Source organism: Ceratotherium simum, chromosome 8 (assembly GCF_057802395.1).
Source record: "Ceratotherium simum simum isolate JZ-2026a chromosome 8, ASM5780239v1, whole genome shotgun sequence".
Lineage (NCBI taxonomy): Eukaryota > Metazoa > Chordata > Mammalia > Perissodactyla > Rhinocerotidae > Ceratotherium > Ceratotherium simum.
In genome coordinates, this window is record NC_141907.1 from 1593823 (window position 1) to 1617111 (window position 23289).

Sequence of the window (23289 nt, forward strand, 5' to 3'; positions counted from 1 at the left end):
ATGTTAAAAGAGATTGAAGTCAGAATCCTCAGCCACACTTCTTGCCTCCTCTTCCCCATCTTTCTCTCCCCGCTCCCTGCTCCGGAGGCTCTCACTGCCCCAGGCACCTCTCCCTCATTCAGCTTTTCAATCACATATGTCAACAAATCCACTCTTTCCAAGGCCATCCCTCCTCTAGCCTCTCGCTGGGCTGCCTTCCCAGGCCACACTTGACCCTACATCGCATCAGGACGTTCAGGAACCTAAGTCTCACGAGTAGAAGGAAGAGTGATGAGAAGCTGCCTGAGCAGATGGCATCCTCGTCACTGAGCTCTCGGGAGGCTGGGCAATATGTGTGAGGGCAAAGATGCTTGACGTTTGGGGCATTTACCCTGATGTCAGGAAAATCTTGTGAGCAAGACAACTAGATGTGTTGCATCATGATGTGTGAAAAGAACCAGGGCGCCAGACCACCCTGTGAGCCGGGGAGGTCATTTTGCCCCTTAAGTGTTAATTTTCTCATCTGAAAACTGAGAGAAAAGATCACTGTAAGTATCTGTGAGACATATGTGAAGGTGCTTTTTAAAAAATAAAAATGATATTCGCTAAATAGATAAATTTTAGTATCAGAGTATTTTAAACATGGAGGGGGAGTTATAAAGGATAATGGGGGGTTGATAAATTAAGAGAGAAATTTGAATCCTAAGTGATTGTTTTTCTCAAGTTACTCTAACATTTTGAATTGTGCTATAAAAAAATAAGGAGTTTGCCTTTAAACAAAAATGTAGTCTTAGATCACATCACACTAAAAATTATATTTTTTGGTATCTTTAGATTATACTAGTCTAAGAGGTATGTTTACTAATGCAGTCATATCATGACCTTTTCTTTGATGACTAGGAAGTCTCATGTTGATAGATTTGGAATTTTGGGTGACAGAAGGACACCATGCCACTTAGCACCAGGGTTAGGATTATGAACTACTCTTGCCTTCCCAAAATCTAGTCTGAATTTGATCAAGCCTCTGAATCTAACTGCCAATTTACAAGAAATAGAAGAGAGAGAAGTATACGTTAAGTGGCAAGAAGGGGATACGATCCACAAATTCCAAACTGTGGGAAATCCTATAGGACAAACAACTTGGTTTTATCAACAATGACAATATAATTGCAAGGACATAAAACAGAGGGAGATAGAACATAAAGATTAAAAGAGACTTAAGAAATGTATCAGGGCCGGCCCCGTGGCTTAGCGGTTAAGTGCGTGCGCTCCGCTGCTGGCGGCCCAGGTTCGGATCCCGGGCGCGCACCGAAGCACCGTTTCTCTGGCCATGCTGAGGCCGCGTCCCACATACAGCAACTAGAAGGATGTGCAACTATGATGTACAACTATCTACTGGGGCTTTGGGGGAAAAAAATAAAGAAAGAAATGTATCAAACCTACCCCAGGTATGGGATAACCCTAACCCTTGTTTGAATGCCAATTCAAACAACTGTAAAAAACAAAAAACAAAATTTAAATACAATTGGGGAAGGGCAAACACTGTATATCTAATAATATTAAAAGATTATTGCTAATTTTGGGGGGAGATGATGATAGTATCATCTTAAAAATGAAATTCTCATATTTTAGTCATATAATTGAAATATTTACAGATTAATGATATGATGCTTGGGATTTGCTACAAAATAATCCAGGGGTGGGGGTTTGGAAATGTGGGGAGTTATAGAGAAAAAAAGACTAGACATAAATTGATAATTGTTGAAACTGAGTGATGGGTACTGTGTTGTGTTTTCCAACACCACCTCTGACACCACATGTGTGGGTTTTCCACACCACTGTCTCCAGTTCTCTGCAGACACCAGAAGGATGTCCAACAACACAATTCAATTCTGACGCTAACTACCTGAAGTTACAGCAGACACTGTAGGTTAAGGGCTCAGCCCCACAAGACTGTCCCCGCTTCAGGAACCAGACCCAAGTCCTGGGCCTCCTGTACTTCCAGCCGACCAGCTATAACTTACCATGCTTCCAACTGCCATCATCACCAAAAAACTGCAGCACGGTTCTCACAAAATCCTTCGCATTAAAACAAATAACAGGACATTTACATTTCAGTGTTTGAAACAGCACGTTCCTAGAAGATGAAAAGAAATTCACTGATTTAGACATTAATTTAGGACTTTTCACCTTGGAAAAAATTGCTACTCCACTAACAGCTATCACTTATACAGTACTATGTTGCAGACATTCTTCTTCTAAGAGCTTTACATAGATTAACGCAAAAATCCTATGAAGTAGGCATTACTTATTATCCACATTTTACAGATGATGAAGCTGAGACACAGAAAGGCTAAGTAATGAACCCAAGGTCACACAGCTGTTCAGAGCCAATCCCCGGGCAAAGCCCCATTACCTACAGACTAAGACCCAAATTCCTGAACAGAGCATACACATTCTGGACTCTTTACAGACAGCCCCGACACAACTCTCCAGCCTGCTCTCCCAGCACTCCCTCCAAACATTCTACCCTTGGCTCACATTGAATACTCTTTCCTCTATCACCAGACTGTGCAACATCCCCTCACACTCCAGAGCCACTACACTTGCTGTATTCTTGCCTAATACTCTCCTCCCACAATTCAAGCAAACTGCTCAAGTGCTGTTTTCAGGAGGGTCGGCCTGGATGGGGCAGGGAGTTGCCCCTCTGCTATGCTCCTTCTATACGCCTTCCCGTCCACACACCTGCTACAGCCGGGACCACATTTCCTATAGAGTAATTTACTTTGAACGTTTGCTCTCCCCATTACATCATGATCCTTGAATATGGGATTCATGAGTTAACATTTATTGAACACTCACCATTAGCAGATACCACGCTACACACTTCACAAGGATTATTGCATTGAAACCTCATCACAATCCTCTTAGGCAGGCACTAGATCCACTTTACAGATAAGGAAATTGAGCCTCGGAGAAGTTAAACAATTTTCCCAGTGTTACACAACTGGTAAGTAGCAAAGCTGAAGTCTGAGACCCTATCTCGCTGCTGCCAAGGCCCAAGCTATAAATCTCCTATTATGGTAATGGTTTATTAATACATTAATGAGGGTCTTTGGATATGGCCAAGGAAGAAAGAAACCAGAAGCCCAATTAGCTCTGCACACTGAGTCAACATATAGTTAGATTTTGCTTGGCTTGCTCCACAGACAGACACTTTTAGGCTTTTTGCATTTTCTTGTTTGATTTCAGCTTGGTGTCCCTTGAAGAGAGAGGCAAGGATGCTAGGGAGGGCAAAATGTCAACAGCACAGCTTCAGGTCTTGGCTCTACCAGACTTAGGAGGGGGTGTACAGGAGGGAAAGGGAAGAGGGGGTGCAAGTTTATGACAGAGAACTGGAGACAACTGGAGCTTCCTTCCACTTCGATGCTTTTGTATGCTGGAAACATGGGAGTCCTTAATGAGGTCATCTAATAACTACAATATCTCCCACTAACAAGAGATGCAGGCTAGTTGTTTCTATCTTGATAAGACAAACAACAAAAAGAACATCTTGTAAGATAGTGGTTAAAACACAATGTGCTTTCTAAGTCAGTTATATAAGTTGATTATGTCACAATTACAAAACAAAAAGGCAGCTATAATATAAAAAAGCTAGACTTGAGTATAAAAAAAGGAGGCTTGTGGGGTTTGCTGGGTGGCGCAGTGGTTAAGAGCGCACACTCTGCTTCGGTGGCCAGGGTTTGCAGTTCAGATCCCAGGCGTGCACCGACGCACTGCTTGTCAAGTCATGCTGTGGAGGTGTCCCATATAAAGTAGAGGAAGATGGGCACGGATGTTAGCCCAGGGCCAATCTTCCTCAGCAAAAAAAGAGGAGGATTGGCATCGGCTGTTAGCTCAGGGCTGATCTTCCTCACAAAAAAAAAAAAAAAAGGAGGCTTGTGTTGAAATTTCAAGGATGACCTATGACTACCTCTCTGAGTCTCAGTTTCCTCAACTATAAAATGGAATTAATAAGGTCTAACATACAGTTAATGCTAAGAAGAGAGAGCATGTATGTGACAAGACCTTGCATGGGTGTTTCATAAATGTTGCTAAATATGTTTTGTGCCAAAAAATTATTTATGTGTGTATTAATTTAAATGTGATTTATTTAAATTCACTTTGAATCTCAAAGACACCATCGTAGAATTGGGATTATTACTTCCAATTTTATGGTACTTGAGTCAATGTCTTCAACTAATTGTCCTGGAACTTATAAAAATTAAACCTCAATACTCATTCATTGAATAATAATATTGATAAATATTTATTAAGCACACACTCTGTGGCATTGTTCTTGGCTGTAAAGACATAAAAATGAACAAAACATAAAAATTTCTGCCTCCGGAGAGCTTAGGGGTAGATGCACAATAAACAAAACAAACAGGTAAGAGACAGAGAATGACAATGGTGGTATTTTAGAGAACTATGGAGAAGGGAAGGGAGGTAGGGAATGTGTGTGCTATTGGAGTGGGGGTACTGTTTTATATAGGGTGGTCAGGCAAGGCCTTGTCTGATCTGATAACACTTATGTAAGGACGTGAAGCCTAGTTGATAAAGGAAAGTTCTCTACAGAAAATTTTAGCCAATAAATGTGGAAAAACAATAGAGTTAGAAAAATCACCATCTTCAAGCCACAATTAAAAGGTGATTCCAATGACCCTCAATGACAAACAAAACCACAAGGGAAAGTTTGTTGGGGAAGTTTACAAAGGAGGGATCACACTGACACCACCTGATCCACGGCTCTACCTCAGCATCATGGTATTGGGACAACAAAATTGCATTGCAAAGGGTAGCCAGATAGAAAACAGGACACCCAGTTAAACTTGAAATTCAGAAAAACAGTGAGTATTTTTTAGAGATGGATGTTTTTAGTGTAAGGATGTTCCATGCAAAATTTGGGATATACTTATACTAAAAAAGTAGTTGTTTATCTGAAATTCAAATTTAGCATCATGTATTTTTATTTACTAAATCTGGCCACCCAACTGCATCACAGATGATTTGAAGAAGCACATGGCACCACCGAGGGAAATTTTCTTGTGAAAAAAGTTAGATGTGAATAATCAAGCTTGTAGAACTAAACTCCAGTTCACAGAAAATAGGGAGGAAAGGAAAACCAGTTAAAGAATCCCACAATGAAGAAACAGGCAAGTCCAGGAGGTGGAACAGTCTGTAAGATGGGGTGAGGGGTCAGAGGATGCTCTTATTAGAAGACGCGGAAGAGACATGACCTCCAAATGTCACGTGTGGACCTTGTTGGTCCTGCTCCCAATAGAACAAGTGTAGAAGGACATTTTTGAAGCAATCGGGTAACTTTAAATTTGGACTGGGTATTAAATTTGTTAGTTTTGAGAATGGCACTGTGGCTATGTAAAAACAACAAAAAGCCCATGTCTTTTAGAGCTGCATCCTGAGACATGTGAGGTAAGATGACATGTCTGGGGTTTTCCTTAACCCCAGCTCCCTACACTTCCCTTCAAAAAGGGACACATAAAGGAAGTATGGAAAGACCTTTGATAACTGGTCCGTCTGGATGTGTACATGCAGCTCGTTATACTACTCTACTTTCGTGTTTTCATAATTTGCTTTTTTGTGTTTGTTTAAAGAAAAACATAAAGGAATGAGGTGGTGAATCATGCAGATATTTGGGGGAACACTGCAGGAGAGGGAACAGCTGGTACAAAGCCCTTGGGCAAAAGTGTGCTCCCCACATTCCAGAACAGCAGTGAGAGTAGGGAGAGAGGAGATGAGGACCAAGATGCAGCAGAGGGCCTGGGGGTGCAGACCTGCAGAGCCGTTGTAGGAACTTTGGCTTTTCTTCAGAGTGAAGGAGGAGCTTTTGGAGGTTTTGAGCAGGGGAGTGAGGTGATCTGATTTATGTTTAAACAGGACCTCTCTGGGTGCTGTGCTAAAAACAGACAGAAGGGGCAGGTGGAGGCGGGAGGCCAGTCTGGAAGCTTTTGTCACAATTCAGTCAGGAGGTAAAGCCCTGCCTGGAACGGCAAGAGAGGGGATAAGAGTAGGTCAGAATCTAGCTGTATTTTGAAGGCAGAGCCAATGGGATTCACTAAGAGCTGAGATGCAGTATATGAAAAAAAAGAGAGAAGTTAAAGATAACGTCAAGACTTGGCCTGAGCTCATGGAGGGCTAATGCTGACACTAACACAACAAAGGCTGTAGGAGGCAAGTTTCAGGGAAGATAGGAGCTCAGTTTTGCACATGTTAAGGCTGAAGTGACTGACTATTAGATATCCCAGTGGATGTCGAGTAGGATATATAAATCCAGAATTCAGAAAAAGCCGTCCAAATATTACGGCTCTATTCTCACAGAGATCTTCCATAGAATATACCTGCCTAATTGTTCTTTCAAAAGAAAATTATGTAAAAGAAAGGTCATGGGGGGCCGGCCCAGTGGCATAGTGGTTAAGTTTGTGAGCTCCTCTTCAGCAGCCCGGGGTTCGCAGGCCCAGATCCCGGATATGGACCTACATACCGCTTATCAAGCCATGCTGTGGCAGGCATCCCACATATAAAATAGAGTAAGATAGGCACAGATGTTAGCTCAGGGCCAATCTTCCTCACCAAAAAAAAAAAAAGAGAGAGAGAGAGAGAAAGGTTATGGGTTTCTTGGGAGCAGAATGTCATATTAGTCAAACACTGTCCATTCTCACCAAAATTACTGTAGTGTAAGTACCTGACATTAAGCTTTTAATTGCTGAGGCATCCATCTCAAAAGATATCCATCTTGAATAGACACGCTGCCAGCTATATGGCACAGCTATCAGCAAACCAACCAGATAAGGATCTAGGCCTTCCCCATCCAAGAAGGTCTCTCTTCAGAAAGCCCTAGGTGACCAAGATAACTGACTACTTGAGTGACCCTGCTTCTCCCTTAACCATGCCCTAATTCCCTCTCTTATGCTTTATTTATTTATTATTTGTGAGGAAGATCAGCCCTGAGCTAACATCCATGCCAATCTCCTCTTTTTGCTGAGGAAGACTGGCCCTGGGCTAACATCTGTGCCCATCTTCCTCCACTTTATATGGGATGCCGCCACAGCACAGCTTGCCAAGCAATGCCTTGGTGTACGCCTGGGATCCAAACCCAGGCCGCCAGCAGTGGAGCGCGTGCACTTAACTGCTACGCGACGGGGCCGGCCCTTCTTATACTTTCAATTAGCCAATAAAGAGTGAACCCTTGAAACCCTAGGCACCGCACCCTCAGACTCTAATAAAGGCAGAGTTCTAGGTCCACGCTCTCTCTCTCTCTACTGGAACCTCGCTGTGTGGCCCTCAGGCATGCCAGGTACCCTCGAGGACTTGTGAAAAATAAATCTTGCTCCTCAAAGTTCCCTGATGTTTTTTGCTCAAGTGTGTCCTGCGATCATAATAAGAACCACAAGGGCTGGTCCAGCCACAACTCTGGCCCCTGTCGGGGAAATGTCTGTGGGGGCTCACTACCAGTAGTACATCCCCTGGAGAGTGCCTCAGGCATTCCTAGCTGAGAGCATCACTATCAATAGGTTAGGACCCACACAACAATTACCTAAAACTCACCAAGGCCCAGTGAGATTATATTAGACAGGAAGGGCCAGGCCCCCACCTTTTCTCCCTGGGTCTCCTTGAACTCCTCTTCAGGGCAGTGGCTTCAAGGAGCTCCCTCGGGGCAGCTAACTGACCCTGAACTCAGAGGGCTGGGCGGACAGGAAGTGGATACCCCCCACCGAAGGCAGAAACGCCAGCCAGGCTAACAACACGCTCAAAGAAACGGTGACGAGGGGCACAGGCTCCAACCTACAACAGGACTTTTCAGGATTGAGAAGGGGCAACAGAAGCATCCCTGCCTGTTCTAAGATTCTAAGAGGGCAAGTCCAAGTGAGACGTGTCTTGTCTATGTTCACAGATATGAAGCTTTGAAATTTGTAATATCTTGACGGTACTGAGGACAGTTTACTGTTTGAAGGCAGTGATAACTTCATTTTCTAATGCAGTGAGTGAGTGAACGAATGTGATGAGGAACATCATCTGGGACTCTGGCAGTGACTCTGGGTTTTCAGGCCTGGGGATGATACTTTTCTCACCAACTTCTCATTGAGATGTTGATTCAAATTCTGCAGCAGGCTCTCACAGAAGGATGGAACCTCCATTCCAGAAGCTCTTTGGGGGAGACAGAGCCAGTGTTTGTAGAGGTTTCTGTCACTTAGATCCATTTTATTTTTATCTGCCCATATAAAACTTCTGTAAGTTTAGATAATAAAATTGGAGCTTTGGAAACTTTAAATTAGGATAAAGCAGGCATGTAAATAGGATTTAAGGTAATGAGTGAAGATGTCCAACCTGGCAAATTGATTATGTGCCTCTTGTTCTTGGCCCCAAATACAAGCGTGCTCTGTTTTTATGTAGATATACTGATCACTGGGTGTGAAGCCTTCCTCCAGAACACCAGAAGAGGCTGAGGCATCCAAAGGACCACTGCCTTCTTCTGCGTGGCTCTGTAGTAACATCACAATTCCTTTAACAGAGGAAACTAGAGCCTGTGAATACACAATAAAATAAAATTTCAATATTAAACATAGACAATGTGTTTATTTAAGGAAAATATGTCATGTTTTATAATTAAGCAGAGAGAAAATTCGTAAATTTGTAAATGAACAGCTCTTTTAGTGACAATCAAGGCCAAAAGCCAAACCCATGACCTTACTCTCCAAATCTGGTCTCCTCCCTATTTAACATCATAATGGAAGTCTTAGCCAGTGCAATACAACAGGAAAAACAAATAAAAGGCATATAAATCAGAAAGGAAGAATTACACTATCCCTACTTACAGATATCACAAATGTCTACATAGAAAACTCAAAGGAATCTACAAAAAAGAACTCCTGGAACTAATATGTGAGTTTAACAAGGTTGCAGAATACAAGATCAAAACACAAAAATCAACTGTATTTCTATACACTGGCAATAAACATGTAAAAATGAATTTTTTAAAAAAAGAAATTACTTTTTATAACAACTATCCAAAAAATGAAATACTTAGCTAGAAATCAACAAAACTTCTACAGAATCTGTATGCTTAGAACTACAAAATACTGATGAAAGAAATCAGAGAAGACCTAAATAACAGAGAGACATACCATGCTCAAAGACTACAAAACTCAAAATAATAAGAATGTCAATTCTCCCACATTAATCTGTAGAACCAAGAAGATCAATAAACTCTGAGTACAAGAAACATGAAGAAAGCTATACCAAGTCACATCATAATGAAATTGCTTAAAACCAGTGATAAAGAGAAAATCTTAAAAGAAGCCAGAGGGGGGCAAACATATTACCTAGATAAAAACAAAGATAAGGATGACAGCAGATCTCTTGTAGGAAACAAAGCAAGTTAGAAGCCAGTGGAGTAACATCTTTAAACTACTGAAAGAAAAAAACTGTCAACTTATAATTCTTTAGTCAGCAAAAATGTCCTTCAAAAATGAAAGGTAAAGCAAGATTTGTATACTACACTGAAAACTACAAAACATTGCTAAATGAAATTGAAGTTTTAAATAAATGAAAGGACACCCCCTGTTCCTGGATCAGAAAACTCAATACTGTTAAGATGGCAAAACTCCCAAAATTAATCTATAGGTTCAATACAATGTGTATCAAAATCCCAGCTGGATGTTTGCAGAAACTGACAAACTGGTCTTAAAATTTATATGGAAATGCAAAGGAACCAGACTACCCAAAACAAAGTCTTTGTCTTTGAAAAAGACAAACACAGTTGGAAGACTCACACTCCCTGATTCCAAAACTTACTACAAAGCTAAAGTAATCAAGACAGCATGGTACTGTCATAAGGATAGACATATAGATCAATGGAAAGAACTGAATGTTTAGAAATAAACCCTTATAGATAATCAATTGATTTTCAATTGATTATGAGAAAATTTTCTCCAAGAAAATTCAATGGAGAAAGAAGAGTCTTCAACAAATAATGTTGGGAAAACTAGATATCCACATGCAAAAGGGCAGATTTATGCTCTTATCTCACGCTATACACAAAAATGAACGCAAAATGGATCACAGATTTAAATGTAAGAGCTAAAACTATAAACTCTTAGAAGAAAACAGGAGTAAATCTTTATGACCTGGTTTGGGCAAAGCACTCTTAAATATAACAACAAAAGTGCAGGCAATAAAAGAAAAAATTGGTAAACTGGAGTTCATCAAATTAAAAAATTTTTGTGCTTCAAAAGACACCATCATGAAATTGAAAAAACAAGCCACAGATTTGGAGAATTGCGATTCATATATTTGACAACAGACTTTTATCAGAATATATAAAGAACCCTTACAGATTGAAAATAAAACAACCCAAAACAAATAACCCAATTAAAAAATGAGCATGAGATTTGAATAGGCATTTCACTAAGGAAGATATACAAACGGCCAATAAGCACATGAGAAGATGCTCAATGTCATTAGTTATTAAGGAAGTGCAATTTAACACCACAATGAAATAACACTTCATACCCACTAGAATGGCTAAAACAAAAAAGACAGACAACCAGAAGTATTAACAAGGAGGTGGAGAATTTGGAACCCTTGTATATTGCTGGTGGAATATAAAATGGTACAACCACTCTAGAAAACATTTTTGCAGTTTCTTAAAAAACACATGAGAACTATGTATTTTTGCAGTTTCTTAAAAAACACATGAGAGGGCCGGCCCTGTGGCTTGGTGGTTAAGTGCGCGCGCTGCGATGCTGGCGGCCCGGGTTCGGATCCCGGGTGCGCATCGAGGCACCACTTCTCCGTTCATCCTGAGGCCGAGTCCCACATACAGCAACTAGAAGGATGTGCAGCTACGACACACAACTATCCACTGGGGCTTTGGGGGGAAAAAATAAAATAAATAAAATCTTTAAAAAAAAAAAAAAAAAAAAAAAACACATGAGAACTATCTCTCGCTTGCCACTGAGAGAAGGAGAGCCTTAAAATCTTATTTTTAGCTCTCCTATCAAAATCAGACACTAAGAAAATGGACTTCTTGTATGGTGCTAAAAAACAAACAAACAAAAACCAACACTGTTTACTAACCTGGTCAGCTCTTAGCTGGGTTGAACCATCCTTATATATCAGAGTTACCACCAAGGCTACTGCCTGTTTGAGCATTTCAATCAGCTGGTTTTTCTCCAAATCATCCAAATACCTAATATCACAAAAATGGTTTTTGAATGCTCTTGAGTTCCCAGATTTTGGGTAGGCTTCAATTTCATCAGCATCTTCTTCCAATGCCATATGTTTACTTGTTTTCTCTGATGAATTACTATATGTACTATGTTTTCTTTTAAGATTCATGCTTTCTTTATTTTCATTATTTATATTTTCCTTTAGGAAATATTTTCTTTTATGTTCCATCTTCTGTAGAACTGAAGCCTCCTGGTTACACTGTGGAATTAAACAACTGGAAGGAGCCAATGAGCTGATGTCCTTCTGTTTTTGGTCAGTAGACAGCTGATCTGTGAGTCTGATCCTGGAGGATTGAGGAGAGAGTTTGATGGAAGATCCTGATGTCTGGCTTGTAAAAGAATTAAGATTCTATCAAAAAATGGAAAATATTTCATTAGAATATGGATTTATAAGACAGATATATAAACCAAACTAATTTCTGATAGAAGTCATCTAAGGTAAAGTAGGATCACAGCTTCATATTATCTACATAAAACTTTCTAACAAAATTATATAGCGTCTTCTAGAGCAGTGATTTTACTCAACCCAGGTATGAGTGTATATCTGAATCATGGGCTGGAATAGGCAGGAGTTCAAAAGTTTCCAACCACACCCCTGTACTGAAATTGTGCATGTAATGAGAGATGCCGTGGATGGGAATACATTGCAGATGTACATAAGAGTGAAGATTAATAATTTACAACTTCCAAGTAAAGCCCATTTATAGAGAAAATGAACTCACCACAACTATTTGATATGTTAGCCTATCTACCAAAAATTTTAAAAATATATATATGGCTCAGCAGCAATCCTCTTCCTGTCTTGATCTAGCAATGTGCAATACTTATTCACAGGTTCACAAACTAACCAAGGGGGAAAAAGCATGTCTATCCATCTGACATGATGAATTACAGGATTCATTTACAATAAAATTTTATTTTTAATGTTTATTTTTCACATTTTATGATATTTATGCTGTTTCAAACAACTGTATACTAATAGTACTTTAAAAATAATTTCAAAAGAAAACGTTTTAACACTTGGTCATATGGTCACAGAAATTTTAAATTTATACTCATTTTTATTGCAGACAAATATTATAATGGTTTTCAAGAAAAGACTTCCAAGCATAAAATTATATTACATTAAAAATTCTGTGAGGAAGTACACAAGAAAAGGAGTTCAAGGAGAAAAAGGCATATATAAAAATTTGGATTGTTGAAGAATATGATGCTGAAGTATTTTTTAAAGGGATGATTATGGATATCAAGGTGCCAGAGCAAAGTATTTAGATTTTAGTGGATATATTCTAAATGACGATATGTCTTTAAAATGTCAACATTATCAATACACCAGAAATCATGTCCTATGAAACTTTTAAAATTTGCAGTGAATATTATAACTGTCAACTTAAAATGTAAGAAGGTACATGGCTTTTCAAAACTTTTTTGAGAGAAATGGAGCAAAAAGGTTTGAAGACCTCTGCCTTAGGGATCCAAGGAGCACAGTTTGAACACTATTGAAAGAGATAATTTCCATTCACTTACAAAGGGCTGCATAGTCCCTTCTCTGTCAAAGATGCTTCTCCCTCCACTTCAGGGGCAAATGATCATCCCATCAACCAAGCAGCAGGTCCTATTATCATCCCCATTTTACTACAGTGAGTTTAAATTGGAGTGAGTTAGACTGTGATTTGAACAAACGTAGTTTGCTCCAGTCTATTCTCTTAACCACTATGCTGCCTCCACCACTGTTTCATATACAAGGTCTTTGGGGATATGACCTCTTCTTATCTCTCCCCTCAAGCCCAAATCACGTTAACTCACCCACTGTGGATTTTATACCCCTTACTTTCTAAACTTCTCTTTATTTCCACTACCCCAAAGTTCCAGGCTCTCTTCCTTTATTCTGAAAAATATTCTCAAAGTCGTTCCCTCATTCTCTAAAGGTGGGGATATTTAGGCTGACTATCTCCTAATCATCCTTTAGATCTCAGCTCAGATATAATTTTCATATTTCACAAAGATGTCCCAGACTCCTTTCCCCACCACCCAGAAAAAGCAAAATAAAATAGCACAAAAACTAGGTTAGGTGTTTCTTCTACTGTTCCCAAAGCACTTGGAACTGACTTCTGTCATGGCACCTAATACACTGTATTGCAGAGATCTATTGCACTTCTGTCTTCCCCTTCCCCTCCTACAAATTAAACTCTAAGCTCCTGGAGAACAAGAACTCCTTTTTATTTTTTTTTAACCATTGTATCCATAGTGCATAGCATACAGGAGACACTTAGTAAGTATGTGTTGAATGAGTGAGGGTTATCTGTTTAGAATTATTCATATTTGTAATGATTTACCTTTTTTTCCAGTGACTGATTCTTCCCATCTTCAAGTACTACTAAATTCCTAACACTGGACTTGTTTACCACTTCTGCAGCTTTTAAAAACACAAAAAAAGAAATGAGGCATTAAAGAAATATTGAAATCTAAGTCATAAAATTAGTTATATTGAAAATATCCTCTACAATCATGCTATTTACTCCTTATTTACTTACTTAAAACAACGTAATAAAATTCACAACCGAAATGCATATTACCATTATAATAAACATTTATGTACAGTATCTCCAAACTTACTCAAGGCAGATCTATATAATCATGAAATGTTTATTAAAAATTATTACCTGGTATTTGCATTTGAATACTTGATTCTGAAAACCCAAGGTCAACATTTTACAGAACATTTTAAGTATTAAAGGTTCGAAATAATCCTTGGACTGAATACTATAGCAATGGAACAACCAGAGATTCAGTAAAACATCATTAATACAAACTTCTGATTTAAATTTCATTTTAATTTTAATAAGTCTGGGCTGAAAAGTAAGTGATGGAACCCAGATTTAACTTCAGACAACATGACTCAGGAGTCTGCTCAAAACCACTGTGATGTACGTTCCCTCTACAGCAACAAGAACAACCCAGAAATGCACACGGGGGGAAATCTTTCATTTACAATAGAAAAAGTTATACTTAGGATAAATTTAACAAGAAAGGCACAAGGCACTCGATGAAAACGTAAAATCTTATGAAATAGCATAAGACAAGATCAATGCAAATGGAAAGACACAGCACCAGGACATGCACAAAATATTTAATTCTTCCAAATATAAATTTAATGCAATTCCAGAGACCCTATAGGGCTCTTTTAATTGAAAAAATAATTTTGGAGTACATATGAAATACTAAATATCTGAAAATAGACAAGACAGTTAAGTTAAATAAATAAACGACTTGCCTTGCCAGATTATCAGAACATACTATAAAAGCCACTATAATCAAATCCACATGGTATTTGAATAGGAATAGACAAAAAGATCTCTAGAACAGAACAGACAATCCAGAAACTGACCCCAGGACTTATGAGACTTTAATATACAACAAAGATGGTATTTCAATTCAGTAAAAAAGGACAGATTAATAAATAGGGATAGTACAACTATCACCACTTCTGAAAGAAAATAATACGTGGGAAAACTATTTGGAACTAAAATGAGAAAGGGTTAACACCGCTATTATACAACAAGTTCTTTTTTTTTTTTTTTTAAAGATTTTATTTATTCATTTTTTTTTTCCCCCCAAAGCCCCAGTAGATAGTTGTATGTCATAGGTTCACATCCTTCTAGTTGCTGTACGTGGGTCTCGGCCTCACGTTGGACGGAGAAGTGGTGCCTTGGGGCGTGCCCGGGATCCGAACCCGGGCCGCCAGCATCAGAGCGCACGCACTTAACCGCTAAGCCACGGAGCCGGCCCTACAACAAGTTCTTATACGTTAACCAAAAAAGACAAACAATTCAACAGAAAAACGAGCAAAAGATAGGCAGAGGCAATACACAAAATAGCAAATCCAAAAAGCAAATAAACATGATATAATACTCAAACTCACTAGTAGTCAGAGAAATACAAATTAAATATAATTGGAGATGGAGGAGAAGAGGTAGTCTCATGCACAGCTGGTACAAATGTGAATAGCTAGAATCTTTTTGGAAAGCAAACTGTCACGACTTATTAAAATTAAAAATACATGTATCACCCTCGGGAGTCGAGAAGAGAAGGATGGACCCAAAGGGAGCAGAGATGGGCCTCTAGGGTGCTACTACTATTCTGTTTCTTGATCTGGGTGAAGGTTACAAGGGTGTTCAGATTGTGAAATTTTGAGCTATAAGCTTAGGATATATGTGTTTTGTGTGTGTGTGTGTGTATGAAACCTCAATAAAAACAAACAGAGATATAAAATATATAAATCATCTAACCAACCAACATCACTCCCAGCTATCTGTTTCATAGAAATATACGCAACAGTAAATAAGTTTAAACCAAAACGTTTATGGCAGTATTGCTTCATAGCAAAGGACTGAAAGCAAAGTAGACACCAATCAAGGGGGAAGCCGATGAATAAATTATGTAGCATCCACACCATGAAGCACGTAGCCATTGAAAAGAATGACTTACAGCCACACCAGTTGACTTGAAGATGCAGAAATCTGTGAAAATATGATCTCATTTTTGAAAACAATGATCAAGTCTCCCCATTTATGTACATTTATGAGTACGTTATACACACACACTGGCACAGGTCTGGTCCCCGGGAGGCCAACTCGGAGCTGAAGTCTTGCATTCAGAAAGGTTATTGGGGAGTGCTTTCAGGATTAGTGTCTGTAGGGAAAAGGAGGAGGACTGGGTCAATATGCAGTGCCTACAAAGGCCTGCTCTGGACCTGGCATGGCTCTGCAGAGTTGTCCTCCGCTGGGTCAAAGGAGCTGGGCCTTTATACCCCAGCACCAAGCAGTCCAATGATTGGTTGCTCCTGGGAAAGGGGTGTGCCCTAGGACAAAAAAACTCTTTGCAGCTGAGGCAATCACCAGGAGGGGCTGTGTTGTGAGCAGCCAGCCAGCAACACTCCCAGCAGCTGGGGCAATGAATGGTTTAGTCCGAACACAGGAGGTCTGGGCATCCACAGTGTTCACTATAGTCCTACACTACCATTCACTATACTGTGCTGCTCACAGCCACTTGCTTCCCATATGTTCTGGGGCAGCTCCTTCAGGATTCTGGCGGGCCCCTTCCTGGGGGAAACTTTCAAAAGGAAGGTTAATGGGATAAACTGCATCTCCTTGTTGCTGCAGCTGGTCTCAAAGTTTCAAATGATTCATTTCCCTCCTCTACTACCCATTCTAAGGTTGCCTCACCCTGGCTTAGCACCTCTGCTGGTCTAGGTAGCCTACCTGATAGAGTGACCCAAACCTTCATCTCAGAGAGGTGTAAGCCCCTAGTCACCATATCCTTCTCAGGCCACGGCTGCTCCATTTGCCAACAAATTTAGGCAGGGGACTGAGAGGTGCCCAATCATATCACCTGGGTGCCAAGTACATGCTTCCCTGTCCTCATTATGCAACAGCAGCCCTAACTTCTGATGTGATGACCAGGAGGTCATCCCTAGCAGGATGGAGATTACATGCCTTGCCTGCCAGTCTCTCGGCATAATGAACTTGAAATGACTGGATAGCAGCTATAGCTTGAAACCAAATGGTACTCTTCCTGTGTCCCTAGCAGGTTTCCCCTCTGGGAGTCAAGACTAAACCTACAGAACCCAGAGGTATAGGGGGAGAGAACCACAAATTTACTGAGTGGGGCACTGGGAGTGATGGTAAGCAGGGCCATTCCCACTTCCACCTTTTGGTTCCCAGACCCCTTAATTACACATATGGGAGACACTGCACCCTGTAATGGTCACTGATGTACAGTGTATCCTACACACTGGAGGTTACCGCTCCATCATTGCAGGGTGTCATCTCCAAGCTGGCACCGGAGCTGTGCCTGCTACAGGCCATTCCACCATTCTATCAGGCTGGTGTTTCTGGTGTGTGGCTAAGGGAACCTGGTGGATCCCACAGTCATGTGCCCACTGCAGCTCCTTTGCTGGAAAGTGGGTCCCTATGTCCAGTGTGATGCTATGTGGGATTCTGTGTCAGCGAAATTGTTCTGTGAGCCTTGGATAATGGAGCGCACTGAGATCCTGCAAATGGGAAAGGCAAACCCATGCCTGGAATATGTGTTTATTCCAGTCAAAATGAATCACTGCACCTTTGGGGGCATAAAGGGTTCAGTGTTGTCAACTGGCCACCAAGTGATTGATTGTTCTCCTCAAAGGATGGTACTATTGAAGACTTAGCATTTGGTCTGTTGTTGGAAGGCTGGACTTTCAGCAGAGGCAATAGCCAGATCAGCCCTGGTGAGTGGGAGCACCACGCTGTGGGGCCCCATGAAAGAGCCTAAGGTGCCTGTGCTAAGACAGCAGATGACAGAGGCTAGTGAATGTCAATTGGCCAAGTCATACCAATTTTGTTCCTTCCTTTGGCCCTCTACCTCAGGTAGCTGCTCCCTGTGTCTGCTTTGACTGTATTCTCTAGAGTTCTCTTCAATTCCTTGGTAGCTAATCCCATTACTAGTTAATAATGCTTTAAACTTTCCCTGCTCAAATTATATGCTTTCTGTTCCCTGATTAGCCCATGTCTCATACACCCCCTTAACAGGACTAGTACCTCTTGGCCAGGTCATGTTGTGACTTAACGGCCAGGAGGGAAGGGGGCAGCAGTTCCTGAGCATGAGCATGTATTACTTTTCAAGACAGAAACCTCTTGCATTTTCTTCAAGCAAGGGTGGAGGCTGGGGGGCGCTAGTCTATAATAGAGAGGATTAGCCACTTCTGCAGGTCCAGAGGTATTTGGGATTCAAGATGTGAATGCACCAATCCAGATGTCCCCAACCCATATCTCAGGGTCTGGACCCTCTTCCTGATCAAGACCCTGACCTTGCGGTAGCACATCTGCCAGGGCTGACAATTCAACCTTCTCTGGAGCTCTACAAGTCTTAGGATGGGACTAAGCACTGGGCCTGTGGCTGCAGGTGGTCTCTATAGGCTACCAAGGAAGCCTCTGTTGTTGGAAGGCTGGACTTTCAGCAGAGGCAATAGCCAGATCAGCCCTGGTGAGTGGGAGCACCACGCTGTGGGGCCCCATGAAAGAGCCTAAGGTGCCTGTGCTAAGACAGCAGATGACAGAGGCTAGTGAATGTCAATTGGCCAAGTCATACCAATTTTGTTCCTTCCTTTGGCCCTCTACCTCAGGTAGCTGCTCCCTGTGTCTGCTTTGACTGCCTACCATTTAGCCTTTAATTGCTAATTAATCACCCTCATTCAGCCTTTGTCTTTTTCCAAAGGGTCTATTATTCCCAGCCACAGCCACCAATTCCATTGTTTTCCACTGTTTTGTACTTTTCAAATAAGGAGGACTGTCCCAGCAGCCTGGGCAGTTGCTTCCACTGGTATGCCACCCCTAGAGAAAGTTTTAACTGCACTGTTGCCACCCACATTCCACCTACAACTTGTGATGACATCATCAGTGCCAGCCTGCCTGAGGGTGATAAAACTCCAAAATGCCATGTCTGCCTTCTCAGACTACTCTGGCACCAATTGTAGCAGCTCAGGTGCCCTAGTAACCAGACTGGGCTTTGCCTGCAGGAAATTTACTGGGGATGCTCTTGGGAAGCAGGACTGAGTCAGGGAACAGCTCAAATGTGATACAGTTGCAATAAAGGCCTCAGGCAGTACCATCTGGATGGCACAGCACAGCCACAGTGCGCACGCACACACAAGCAAGCTATAATTATAATTGTGGAAATATAATCACGGAAACAAATGGACAAAAATATAAAAGGCACATACTAAGTTGTTAACGTGGGTTAGCAATAAGGGGAGAGGGTTCAACCAAGAAAAAAAAGACTGAACTAAGAAAACAATGTATATCTGAACCCTTTCACCGTGTGTGTGTGTAAAAATTTTTTTAATGTGTGATTATGGACTTTATGTTTTTGGTTTAAAAAAAGACGACTTTTTCTAAAGTATTACAAACAAAAAAAGACCCCCCAAAAATGTTGAGGAAAATATTTACAACATATATTAAAAAAAAAAAAAAAAAACAGTAAAACCCTTCATATATGTATATGTTTGTAGAAAGCTCTTGCAAATCAGTAAGAGTTGAATTCACAGATAGCCCACCTATGGGAGCATTCACAGATGAGAACACCTTATCCTGCCTTCAAAGAGCTCAAACCATAACAAGAGTTCAAGCATTATACAAATAACCAAAAACTACTTCACAGTAAGTTCTCTAAGCAGAGTTGTAAATGAACCAAATGCAGTTTACTTGCAACAAGGCATTCTGGTAATGGAAGAAGTATCACTGCATTTGAGCAGAGCCTTGTAAAATGCTGATTTCACCACTCAGAGCTGAGTGAAGGAGAGAAAGAAGAGAGTAAGTAGAGGATGAAGTTGGAAAATGTTCCACGTTTGGAAATTACAGTCAAATCTGAATGGGGCATGAAGTAAGAAAGAGAATGTGGTAGGACATAAGACTAAAAAGGGCAGGCAAGGGCCACGTCACTCTGTAGGAATACATGGGAATGTTTCTGTAGATCAGTTCTGCAGAGAGCAAGGACAAGAGCTGAGCTACTTCTAGCAATGGTGCAAAGGCAAGCCCAAAGTGGCAATAAACTGAAGGCAAACAACAGACTACTGCAAAAATCCAAGTGAGAAGCGATGAAGGGCTGAATCAGGGCAGTGGGAATGGAAATCTAACACCTGGCAGAGTTTGCTAAGTGACTGGACATGAGGATTTTGTTTATTTGACAGAAATAAAAATAATACAAAATGTTTATCCATATATTCTTTTTTTATTTTTGTGAGGAAGATCAGCTCTGAGCTAATATCCATGCCAATCCTCCTCTTTTTGCTGAGGAAGACTGGCCCTGGGCTAACATCCATACCCATATTCCTCCACTTTATATGGGACGCCGCCACAGCATGGCCTGACAAGCGGTTCATCGGTGCGTGCCCCGGATCCGAACCCGGGTGGCCAGCAGCGGAGTGGAGCATGCACACTTAACACTATGCCACGGGGCCAGCCCCCATCCATATATTCTTTTTTTTTTTTTTTTTGTGAGGAGATCAGCCCTGTGCTAACATCCGCCAATCCTCCTCTTTTTTTGCTGAGGAAGGCGGCCCTGGGCTAACACCTGTGCCCATCTTCCTCCACTTTACATGGGACGCCGCCACACCATGGCTTGCCAAGCAGTGCGTCGGTGCGCGCCCGGGATCCGAACCAGTGAACCCCGGGCAGCCGCAGCGGAGCGCGCGCACTTAACCGCTTGCGCCACCGGGCCGGCCCCCCATCCATATATTCTTGACTAGAATGAATATAATCAGAATAGATCCATTTTGCCATTTAGTTTTTATTACCTGTCCTTGAAATCGCAAAGATTTCCACATTAATGAACTGGATTTTGACAAATATTTTACCTTTAAGGGTCTCAAACTTGTATTAATTTGTAATGTCTGTAAAAATATTTTTATTTTACTGGAAAACACTATATTCACCGCTAAGCTCTATTAGACAAGTTAAAACAAAAAAGAATTTGGATAAATGTGTACTAGGAAATGTTATTTGACTTCTATAGGTACTTAGACAAAACATAGAGATATATTCTAATAAACATGTGCTTAATCATATGCATAATCCTATACATGGCACCAGTTAAGTCAGATGAACCCAACTCTGAATCTAGTTTAAAGGTGCATGAGTTAAGGTAAAAGCCTAAGCTACAGACATAAAAGACCAAACAATACAGTGGCTTAAAGAATAAAAAGTAAGTTTATTTCTCTCTCATGTTCTAAGGTGAGTGGTCCCAGCTGGTGATGCAGTTGTTTCATAAAGTCATTCCCGGACCCAGATTCCTTCCAGTATGGTGTTCCACAATCCTCTAGGACACTGTTATCATTTGCAGGGTTGGAAAGGAGTCGTTTCAGGTTCCAATTGGAGGGAAGGAAAGAGGCCAACTATGAAGCAAGTCAGATGTCTTTGGGCCTACCCTGGAAACGGTGCACACCACCTGACCACACATCTCACTGACAGGAACCTGCCACTTGGTTACACCTAACCGCAAAGAGACTGAGCCATGTAGTCTGATCGTGCGCCTCAGAAGGGAAGGACAGACTCTGGTGTGGCGGACAAGTAATCTCTGACAAAAAGGCCTTTGGAGCAATATAAAACACCTATGATTAGAAAGTGTGAAGTGGCTGACATAAAAGTCAGGATAATGGTTACCTCTGAGCAGTGAGAGGGCTTTAATTGAGAAGGAAATTTTGAGGTGTTGGCAATGTAAGCGGTAGTTACATAGAAGTCCTCTTTATATTAACTCATTAAGCTGTATTTTAAGTTTTTGCATCTTTTGTTTTTTCAAGCAAAGAGTTTTTAAATAAATATTTATCTTGCTGCACGAATATATACATAGTTCAATCCTTACTGGATGTCTATCTTGAGATACCTCAGTCAGTCTAGCAGATCAGAAAATTAGACCCCAAAGTGACATACAACATTAACAGTGTTTGATTTTACTTAATAAGTGTTTGTAAAAGCAAATATTGGTAGTTTATTTCCATTGATATCTGAGCTCAATTTTGATAGATGGTATGAAAAGGGCTTTCAGAAATGAAACACTGATTTATAATATTTTACTTATAAGAAATAGGAATTTGACACAATAACAGCTCAGCATATGATAAGAGTCCAGGGATCAATTAGGTCTTAGGTCCAGCATCATTCATCAATAATCCACCAACAATCCAACTTTAATTCAGATTCATATGAAATAAGAATAAAACAGGTAGGACTCTGTGGTAGACAAACTCTAAGGTGGTCCCATGACCCCACCTCCTAGCATTCACACCCTGTGTAACTCCTTCCCCTTGACTGTGGGTGGGACTTAGTGACTCACTTCTAACCAAGGGAATACAGCAAAGGTGAAATTACTGTAATGTCAGTCTTGCTAAGCACACTCTCTTGCTGGCTTTGAAAAAGCAAGCTGCCTATGGAGAGAACTATAAGGAAAGGAACTGAGGGTGGCTTCTAGCCAACAGCCAGCGAGAAACTGAGGCCTTCAGTCCAAGAGCCTACAAGGAACTGCATTCTGCCAACAACGATGTGAGCTTGGAAGTGAATACTTCCCCATTCCAGCCTCAGATGAGATTTCAGCCCTAACGCCTACACTGCAGCCCTGCATAGGACCCAGCTAAGCTGTGCCTGGGCTCCCGAGCCACAGAAACTGTAAGATAACAAATGTGTGTAAAGTCACTAAGTTTGTAGTAATAGTGTTATGCAGCAACAGATAATACAGAATTCTTACAAAAATTCCCCTACTTTTCCAAATCCAAGAACACGTGACAGAAAAGTAATACCTCATCTTTTTCCATTATCTTCTCAATAAATTTAAGAAAACTAGGCTTTTAACAGGGTATTTAGGAGCATGACAAGAGAGTTCACGAGATGGGCTGACTGCCATAAGTAACTACCAGAAGCATTTCATTATTCTTATCAGTTTTTGAAGGGAAGTACGTTTCCACCTCTGTCAAGTGCACACTACTCTTTTATTTTAGAAAGCAAGTATACAGAATAAAAGAAAAAGCTCTCTGATGTTTAAATATTTATCTTTCTTTACTATTCCCCCTCCACCACCATTCCCCCTAAAATACTATCAATTGCTAAGTATGTGATTCACATCCAAAAATTCTTACCAGTTCATTAGTGACTTTTGTAATAAATGCTACTATCTCTTAATCAGGAAACTGCATTTATAATAGCTTTTGCACAATTTGTCAATACTCTCAATTATTTCAACTCAATATAATTACTCAATTATATCTCACTCACTTATAACTTACTCTATAGAAAAGAAACAAACAACAAACTATTGGCTCAGACCTACAAATTTAAAATAAAAACTGCCTTGCTAGACAAAAAAAAAAAATTGGTGTTTCACAGACTTCAGTCACATTTGTGAGCATATGTCACTGCTTCTACTATTAGACCACATCACAAACATATATACACAGATCCACTGATCTTTGCCACCTAAGCATTCATACATTTCTATA

General features: G+C 40.6%; 1 protein-coding gene across 1 annotated transcript in view; it reads right to left on the reverse strand.

The window, feature by feature from the left end:
- POLN (DNA polymerase nu) overlaps nt 1–23289 on the reverse strand; it is a 188540-nt gene that overhangs the window by 149984 nt on the left and 15267 nt on the right. Inside the window, 4 exon segments of the mRNA XM_014788829.2 lie at nt 2004–2116; nt 8365–8561; nt 11116–11616; nt 13604–13683. Coding sequence (XP_014644315.2) covers nt 2004–2116; nt 8365–8561; nt 11116–11616; nt 13604–13683 — 891 coding nt within the window.